The 10,318-nt window shown below is 33.6% G+C and overlaps 1 protein-coding gene across 2 annotated transcripts; it reads right to left on the minus strand.

Annotated features, from left to right (window-relative positions):
- Positions 1-300: 300 nt before the first annotated feature.
- On the minus strand, positions 301-8,938 carry LOC104909971 (myelin transcription factor 1-like protein). 2 transcript variants are annotated; one of them, XM_010707895.2, is made up of 4 exons: positions 8,728-8,938; positions 6,935-7,044; positions 3,421-3,564; positions 301-3,092 (listed from the first exon to the last, which is right to left on the minus strand). In XM_010707895.2, the coding sequence occupies exons 1-4, from the start codon at positions 8,921-8,923 to the stop codon at positions 2,952-2,954; spliced, it is 591 nt and encodes a 196-aa protein (XP_010706197.1). In that variant the 5' UTR covers positions 8,924-8,938; the 3' UTR covers positions 301-2,951. The 2 variants fall into 2 exon arrangements, with proteins under 2 accessions (XP_010706197.1, XP_010706198.1); XM_010707896.2 differs by having other exon boundaries at positions 6,941-7,044; positions 8,728-8,834.
- Between the last annotated feature and the right edge of the window lie 1,380 nt (positions 8,939-10,318).

The following is a 10,318-nucleotide window of genomic DNA, read 5'->3' on the forward strand; positions in this document are numbered from 1 at the left end:
TACTTCATTTTAAACATATAATCCTTCCATTACACTTATCAGGCCAGGGAAACACTGTAAAATTTCTGTCTAGGATATTCTGAAATGTTAGAATAAACTTCTCCTTGGTTTTACAAATTTCTGTCGAGCAGGAAGTATATAATTCAAAGAGGCAGTCATATCCTGCCTGAAGAGCTCGAGGAATCAGAGACTATGGCTACTTATTAAAAATTGTCTATAAGGATATCTTTGTAGATGCCATGTGCTAAATAAAGTGAAATTCTGAAACTGATCATAGAACCACTGTGCTACAAATGTGGCAACACATTTTTTTATTTATTTAGAGTAAGATGTGTTAACATCCAGCATGACAAAATTTGTACAAAGTTCACAATTTAAAAATGAAGTCTCACAGCAACTTGTGATTCCACACATTTATAGCAAAATTAAAATGTCAACAAATCCATGCCGTGTAGTACAAAAATAAATCAAACTTCAGTTCCACAGAGAGCACAATAAATAGTTTATACAAAATTCTGTCTTAATAAATGATTACTTAAATTAACTTAGAAATGAATATGAACAATAAGTTATAATAAATAAACTCTGATGACTCACAATAATTTCATATGAAAGGTCAGCATTCTAATATGTGACACTTTTGTGATCCCTATATAATAGTCACAGATAACTTTTGATTTGATATTATGTACCAACATTAGATGAGCAGCAGATTTGTGCTTAAAATCCCTTTCCATTGTACATAGGTGATAACAATAAGAATCCAAAACTGATACTATCTATTACTCTACTGAAAGCATTACTATACTGGCAAAGAAGCTGCAGACACAATGCAGTGGAAAAATGCATATGCCATTATGAACAATGAAAGCCCTAAAAGGAGGCTAGGGCAAAAGTACAATATATATGGCAGAAGGTGAACAACAAGCACCTTGCTTCAGCTCTCAAAAAGGCAATTCTGAGCATGGCAGCTACAACTAATAGCACAACAGAAAAAGGGCACTGTACAGATAAGATACTGCAGAGCCCCAAAGTAATTACATAATCTTTTCCCAGCTAGTTATTAAAGTCCTCGTGGAAAACTGTAAGCTTTTGTACAGTGAATAGTATAAAGTGCCGCTGGGATATACATATATTTATACATATATATATATACCGAGGTTGAGTATTGTATCAGAATATTTGTTGTGAGATCCCTGTAGTCTCCCTTAGCAATATTACTGGATTGGCCATAATGGCTTCCACTATAATTTGTTCTAGTTTAGTGTCACAAGGCTAATGACACAAGAAATTGCACACCTCCGTATGGATATATAGGGCAAGGTAAGTGCAAATAGTCAACTGGCACATTGTGGGGACAATGACCCTGTAAGTCCTGTTCTGCTAAAAATATTTTTATTTTTTACAAAATCCATCTTTTTCATAACAAAATTTTAAAGTACTTTTGTACTTTCTGCATAACATCAAGACATGGAAGGAAAAAGATATGCTATCAAATTTAAATAAATTCAACATCCGTAAAACACAACACGTCACCAAATTTACTACTTAAAAAAAGAAAAATGTAGTAATAAAAAGTGGTCTTATGCATACATATAGTGCAGTCATTTTGAAGAAAACAATCAAATCTTGAAGATACAAATAAGTTTTATCTTAAAATGATCCAGTTTAAAGCAAAAAAAAAGTGCCGAAGTATATTTAGTTACATTAAAAATTTGATTGCATTCATTTTTGCAATAGGTAATAGTAGAACGAATACAAAGCATGTGTGAATGCTGCAGTAATGATTGTTCTCCAACTAAAAGCAAAACATAAATGTTGAAATATTAAAAATGGGATCAAATGCTTGGCCAAACAAAAGGAAAAGTCTTTACTGAACTGCATTCCCACTACAGAGAGCAGTGAATGCAGTTCAGTAATGCTAACAGAAGCAGATCATTTGTGTTTATCCCAAAACTGAAGATGTGAAAAGGCAATATTAATTTTAAAATATTGTCCTCCATCTTGAATTGGAAATACAGAATTTCTGAAAGATGAACTACATTGCTATAACAGATAATTCAGAGGGGCACTAGCAGTCCAGCAGAGGTATGAGAATGTTGGCTCCAAAGTTTATTTCAAAATAAAAGCTGAAATCTTCACGTTGTCCACCTCTGATATAGTTCTTTTCATAATGGAAGTTCCCATATTCATACCATGTAATGCTTAGAAGTTAATTAAAAAGTGCTGTTTAAGCTGCTTTGAATCTTCTGTCAAGTTTCCATGGCTTGATGTTGTCTTACAATAAATTACCCATTTTGTATCTTACATCTAATCCATGCCATTTTCTTGGAATTCAAAAAACCTCATTTTATTGCCCCCACCACACACCATCCTCCAAAAACAAAAGTCACATAATATTTTCAAGCATTGTTCAAAAATAAAGCATTTTTGCAACCAATTCTTGCTATGAAACAATATGCACACAAAATGTATTTCTTAAATCCCATAAAATCCTCCAACATGAGGCAAAATGATAGTGTTTAAAAAGTGGCTGCAGACCGCAACATTGTCATTCAAAGCTGTTTTTTTTTTTTGTCCATTTCAGTTCAAAATACTAAAACATTTAATCACTAAAGCATTAAAAAGAATTTACACTCTATTTATTTTGATCAGCTTACCTCTTCAGAAATATATATACCCCAAAAATGTGCATACATTAGCAGCTATAAACATTACATGGCATATCACACTATGTCAGCTTATATGAAAACGTACAAAATGTGAATGTATTCAAAAAACTATTCTGCAGTTACTATCTTTAAAGCAAGACATAAAATCATTATGAAGTCTTGTAAGCATAACACTGTTTCAAACAGAAATAAATATATAACACTTTCTGGTAAATTACAGCAGCAAAAAACAAGAGGCATCCTTTTTTTAAGCAAGACTTTCACCACTATAGCAGCTGTTCAGACCTGAATTCCTCTCACAGCCTGCTTTATATTTTCCAGTAGGGCTTTATTTTCTGGACTCTGATAACGATCTTGATTTGTATACATGTCCGTCAAAGTGGTCACGTAAGCATCAAAATTTTGTTCATTGATTGGTTCCTACGAGATATTAAATAGTAGTTCATATACAACTTTTATTTTCTTAATTGTATATTCATTTAAGCATAACATATTATCAAGGCATAACTGCCACCATTTTTTATAATATTTAAAATGCCTATTTAGTTCTTACTTAATTTTTTTTTACAGGATACACCGGAACAGGCCCTCCATGTCTTTGTTAGCAGTTAAATGTATCTTTATGGTTTCAGTGCTGTTACCACAAATATCCAACTGGTTGATGAAACGTAAACATAAAAAAGACATCTATTGTATGAAGTGAACTGAAGATCGCCAAATTCCTTAACTTGTGCTCTCAATCACTTACCATATGTGGCAGCTGGATATTAGCTAGACTATGAATTAAAGACTGGCTTAAATTGGCCAATTCATGAAGAAGAGACTCATTTTGCTGTTCAATTACTTTGTTCTCCTCTTCTATCGTCTTCAGGTTGCTCTCCATTGTGGTAATCTAAAATGGACAAATTTGTGTACAATGTAATATAAGGCAAGCTGTTATAAAGCATGTGCTCTTCAAAGGGAGTAATAATAAAAATACCAGAGAAAGGAGAAAAATATCTATTATTGAAACTAAAGAGGGTTTTGCCTGAGCCTGAAATTCTTATCATTGTTAAAGGCATCTTTTTACAACTGCAAGTGAATGGCTTGTTTTTTTTTAATATTGGCAATAATGAATGAAGCTGGATTTAGTTTTACTGTTATTGAGATTTTCTTTTTGCACTGAAGGGCATTAAGAAGAACCTTAGTTCTGCAAATTCACCCATGTGATTTAACAGTTCCACTCCTAGAAGCCTAGTTGTCAGTGGTACATTTCTAATATTTTTCGCAATCCATATATTGCTAGTTAAGCATGCACAGCTCCTTGATATCAGTGTTGTCAGTTTTTTGTAATTATAATTTTTTTTTCTATGCAAATTCATAGGGCTGCTTTTGAAAGCTGACCAATGTACGGTATTGCAACCGAGTGTGCTGCTGGTGTCCCCAGGTGACAAGACACAAGATAGCTGCAGCCTTGTGATGTGCTCAAGCTAAAAATCATTGTGGAGGCAACTTACCCAACTGATGCAGAGCACAGTACTAACAAAGTTGTACGGATTTCAGATGAGCACTGGCTCATGTTCAACTCATCAAGAGCACATTCAGAGCTCAGTGGTACCTATTTACACTTTTCTTTGTAGACTTGTCCTAACTTTCCACACTGGATGACAACTGTAAACAGCTATTACAAACTGTGAAGTGTGTTTGTCTGTGTAGGTTAAAATAGAGAAAAAGAAGCCAGAGGAATGGAAAAATGCTAAAGAACACAAAGTTTTAAATTATCAGAATGAGCTTAATTTATTTCTGCTTTGGTATAACGGAAAGGATAGAATTTCAACCCACTCTCGGGAACCTGCATTAGCAGGGGAGTAGGACCTCTAGATAATTTCTAGAGGTCCTTTCCAACCCCTATGATTACTCTTCTGTGATTTTGTGGTTCTGTAATACTGAGCTGAAGTGTTTGAGCAGTAACAGCCATAAGAAAGGGAAATTTTAGTCAACAGCTGGCACAATCAGGTTGTTTTATTCTGGACCCAGAGGTTAAGTCTGCTTATGGAAATACAGCCCGTTAGTTTGTAGACTTAACTTTGACAAGTGTGCAACTTTGACATGTGGCAACACATAAAACAATCTTTAGGTAGATCTGATTTTGATTACACTTGTATATATAGCAATTAATCCATGCTGTCAGTATTGCAGGAGCTTGATCTGTCACAATTAATTGTTTATTAGCTACTTCTACAACACACTATAGCAGGCAAAATACTTTTATTCAGTTTTGGAACTGGGAACATATCCTCCTCTTTTGTTTTGCTTTCAACTTTTGCATACTAGAGAGCAACTCCATGCAAATAGAAAACGTTTTCTGTAGGTGCTTGTTAGAGTCAGCCATGCTCCAATATTTACCCTAAAAACAAATTCTTTATTAGAGACCAATATGAAGAGCCTGATGTCAGTGAAAGCTAGTTAAGTATGGCATGATGCTGCTGTCTCACAATAATTTAAATACCTAGAAAATCTATTAAAAATTATAATTGAGTATTGCCACCTAAATAGATTTTTTTTCCCTTGGGCTGTGTCAAGTGAGATGCTGACAATCTGAAAATTAATTACTTGCAGATTTTTCTTTCCCTATCTTATGTTTATATGTTTCTACTCCTCTCATACTTTTGGAGCTGCAAGTTAAAATCAAACAAATTTACTAGAAGATCTTAAATTAAAAATGTTTTGTTCCAAGTCTTATGCAAAAATGCAGCTGGTATAGGAAAGTGTTATGTGTGTAAATGAGATAAAGTCTGTAATACAACTTCCCACTGTTTTAAATATGAAAGATTCTATGTGGAAGAGAAGTCCTTGTTGCAGGAAAAACTTTGACTGGCACTTAAAATCATACAATATTCAAGACCTCAAGAAACACAACTTTTGCTAGTTATGGTGTTCACAAAATTAACACTATTTTCTCATTGTATATACTTCTGTGAAGTTTTATTGTTATCTAGATGATTTTGTAAAGATTTATCAGTAAACATTTTGCCATGCTTAATTTTAATGTTCTAAAAAGAGGGATCTGTTGACTTGGATATGATCTTAATAGATTGACAGTGACTGTGATATAACTGTGTTGGAAATGTAGATTGCTTGTCTTCAGGAGAGTGTCATAATTCTTAACTGAAGCCTCATATAAGTAAAAGAAAAGAAAAGGCAGCTTAGAACCTTCCAGTTTCAAAACTCACTAACAAATTCTGCCTATTGTGGTATTTACAGATTTCCTGCCACTGAGTAGTCTTCTTGCCCTCTTTTTTTTTCTTTTTTTTAATACTTGATCTCATTAGATTAGAACTTGTAAAACACCCATAAAATCCTATCAAGATCAAATAATGACAGACAACCCTGAATAAAACTGAAATGGGGCTTCAATATCAATTCTGCTATTATTTGGAAGTCAAACAAAAACACTCTATTTTTGAATATACAAGAGGAGGACAGTGGACACTGCACGCTTCTCTACAAGCAAAAAAGTAGCAAGGAACAGCCATCTCTACTTCCATTAGGTAGGATCAGTGTGCCTTTAATGCTTACCATCACGGGAGTGAAAAATACTGGGAATGGCAGTAAAACTCTCTGTAGCTGTCTGTACTCAAATCATGGGAATAAAACAGCACCAAAAATTATGCTGGACTGTGGAAAATGTCAGGGAAGGAATTCAATTTATTTCCTTCCTTTGCTTTTTCCATTCAGCATTAGGACTGAAAAGTGAGAATAAAGTGAGGTTTTAACATCAGTTTTCCCATGTTTTCAACAGATTTATTGGGAACCTAAAAGGAACTAAGCTGGATCCATGAAACCACTCTTGCTGCCAAGAGCTGCTCTACGTGATGAAATGTAATAGGTACTCCCTTCTATATCTAAATTTCCTTTGTAAAACAAACCTGAAAAAAGCCACATTGTTCATTTGGGCTCCTTCACCTTGTGACTTATGTTAATGACTATGATCTAACCTAATAATTTAACTACTATTAGAAATGTATATGTAGCTTTATCAAGGGGAAATACAAAGCTGACAGGTCATGCTTTTGTCATTGTTTTTGAAAGTATAATTAGCTAGGGCTCTTTTTTTTAATGGTGGTAATTGATGTGGAAATTGCATTTTGAATATTGTTTTCTGATTTTATAAATGGCTCACATATTAGTATGTGAGGAATATGAAAGACTACAATATATTTCCCATATTTCTTTTAATCAGTCATGTAGGAAAAGCAGCTGAATTTAGGGCTTCATAAAACTGTTACCTGAGTTCTGAGTTTAATCATGTCAGCTTCCATCTGGGAGTTGGATTCATTTAGTTCTTTGATTTCTTCATCTAACTGTTTAATTTCTTCATCATTTTCTATACCTATGCAATATAAAAATAAAAGATGTATTAAAATACCAAAGCTTTAAATCAGAGTTCAGCAAATTAATTACTTCCATATTTAAAATATAATTTACTTCAAGTAAAAGTTTTAGAGAAAAAAAAATACAGAAGAAGGAAATGCTCTTCAAACTTGTGTTCTGAAGTTAAAATGTTAAATATATTTTCCACAGCTTTTAAATCAGCAATAATTTTCCAGCATGTGTTATGAAAATGCCTGGAGAATCAGTAAGTCACAACTTTCTTTTTATACATACTGATTTTAACACTGCATTAAAAGAGAGGCACCTGTAACAACAAATTCTGCTCCGCAGTCTTATTTAACTTATTTGAAGGACTATCCTAATTTATAGATCTTCTGAAGGAAAAGAAAATATCTTAACATGATAATTTTTCATAGCACAATGCTGTCAAAATCATTTCCCAACATAGTAAAATTTTGTTGATGCATTAGGATATATTCCAATTCTGCTGTTGCTTTTAATATTTGCATGGTTCAGAAGAGTGATATATAATGATATTCAGGGCAATTTGCAAAATGGAAACGATTTTTTAGTTTTATGGCTTAAATATTTAAAGAACTGGTACCTATATCTTTAAGAATTCAGAAATTAATAAACTCTGTAGGTTTTATTTATTCATTTAATTATCACAGCAAAGCATATAACAATCCTAGGAAGAAATGTAACTGGTTTTGCTAAAGTCTGAAGTCCTAAAGCTAGAGAGTTTGTGTTCCCATTGGCTTGTTCTTACACATCTTTCCCCGCTATTCCTCACTACAACAGGAAGAATGCTGTGTGTCTCTATAAGCATCCCAAATGTCTGTATCCAATTCCCAAAGGCTTTCCTCCTGGATATGGCATTTTGTAGAGAAAATTACGCCCAGACCTTCACCTCCTTGAATACTAGCAACTGAACCAACACATTCTCCAGCTGTGCTGGCAATGTGGGTTGCAATGGCTCTTCCAAAAGCTTCTTCTATAAATGCTTTTTGGCTCTGAAATACATTTGATGCGAGCATTTAAGAAGGCAGCATATTAAGCATGGACAATCACAGATGAAGTGACTATGTCAAGTTCTCCAAGAAAAATTAGGACTTAGGTACCTCATAGACAACACATTTATGCACTACCTGTCTGAAGCCCCTACAGTTTGCTTTATTTGCACTTCAGGTACTAGGGTAGCTTCTTCAGTTTCATGGAAGGTACTTGCATCATCTTTCCTGCAACTCAAGTTTCCCAGGAAAGACTGCAGATGATTGGAGATGAAATGGCACAAGAGGTTACAGAACCCCAACTCCAAATGAATTCAAGGGACCTCATAAGGACTTGACACCTCTGGAAATAAATTCTTTTCCTCCTTTAAATCCTGCAACAACACAGGGTCACCCGTCTACCTTGGTGAATGAGATATGAATCAGAGAACCGGAAAATTACAATGGTGTACTCTACTTTGAAATATTTTAGAGTTATTTGAGTGTAACAGGCCAGTCTGACTCACTCCACTGTTGGCTCAGATTTCCACAGCACAAAGCCCAGTTTAAATTTTACTGACCTTGAATTCACACTTTATAAAAAGGTTTCCACACACAGAAAAAAGAGCCCATAGTGACAACTTTAGCTACCAATGAAATATTGTATTAAAAGGTAATGATTAAAAATTTACCATTACTGGCCCGCTGCTTTATTGTTAGCATTTGTTCTCCAGACAGCTTTGCTTTCTTCATTGCTGAAGTAGCTCTGGGACATCCTGATAAACTGTGAACATTAAAAAGCTTATTAATTTTGATAGATATTTGAAAATAAATCTTTAATCCAAAGCTGTGACAGAAAGCAGTATTAGACATGAAGTTTATTGTCATTGCCCGGTACTGAAAGAGTGTGCTAGTCTAAAAAAAAAAGAAATGAAAAAGACTTACCAGTAGTTATTTCATGATTTTATTCTTCCATACAAATTCTTTTTGTGTAAACGCTAACATAAAAGTCAGATATATCTTGTAAAAATATAAACCAAGGAACAACAGTCCAATTTTCTAATGCGCTTCTTAAAAATTTATATTTTAAAAGTAGTTACTCCTCCACCTCAAATTTACAAATGACTCCTCTTTGAACTTCCACTCATTTTAATTAATAGTCCAAACATTAATTAACTGATGTGCATCAAAACAATTAACCCTTACAGACTAAGCTTTTCTTAGTGAATATAGTGTACTGAGCTGAGTAAATTGCTCTTCTTTAATTACTTCTTTAAAAAAAAAAACAAAAACAGTATCTGTGTGTCACTTTTCTGTTGAAGCATAAGAAATGACCCAAATGTTCCCATAAAAATGACCTTACTTAGAATATGGATCTCTTAAAATGTATATTTGATACACTCACAGATGGAGACTCAGTTACTGCTTGTCTCTCATGTTGTCAAAACTTTTAATTACATCATACAAAATAGTTTGATGTCAAATGCAATCTCAGCAGATTTTGTTATGGGAAATGCTCACTATTTTTATGTAATTATATACATCATACAGTCTGTTCTTTAAAAGTCACATCCTTAATGCATATCACAAGTAAGATTAAATATATATTCAATCTGATTGAAACTTTTGAAACTTACTAAACAATTCCATAATCCTTCAGGACTCATGATTTCATAAACACTAGAACTGAAAAATGTTACACACATGTCACTGCCTCCTGATAATATCTCTGCAATATGGAACAAGTTTCTGCGAAAGATATCTTTGAGTAAAAGCATTTACTTAGGTACAGACCCAACTTCACACTAAAAAAAAATTAAGTATAATATGTAATTATTTAGAATTTTTCTCTAAAAAGCCTGGGCTACTATTATCAAGTGCAGCCAATTTAGAAAAGGCAATTTTCCCAAAAAAATGTTTAAAACTTAAATTTATTTCCTCAGAAGAAAAATCAGTGTTCAACATCCAGACTTGTTTCTGAGAAGATATATAACAACCCTGGCAGTATCAAGAAAGAGCATGACCTAATACCTTTTCACTATTGCCTAAGTAGTAGGATGACACAGTATTCCAAGCTCTACTCCAGACTCAAGGCTTGACCGCAGAAAAACTCTCCTCTTAAAGTGACAATGGGAGTGCTGGGGAAGATTAAAGAGAAGGAGGTTGTGTATTTTGGGGAAAAAAAAAACCAAACATCGGTGCAGGGAAAGGAATTAAAGATAACAACAGTATATGTATTGCAACAATTACATTAGTTTACTCTTATCTTGATCCTCAGCTTTT

This window comes from Meleagris gallopavo, chromosome 2 (assembly GCF_000146605.3).
Source record: "Meleagris gallopavo isolate NT-WF06-2002-E0010 breed Aviagen turkey brand Nicholas breeding stock chromosome 2, Turkey_5.1, whole genome shotgun sequence".
Lineage (NCBI taxonomy): Eukaryota > Metazoa > Chordata > Aves > Galliformes > Phasianidae > Meleagris > Meleagris gallopavo.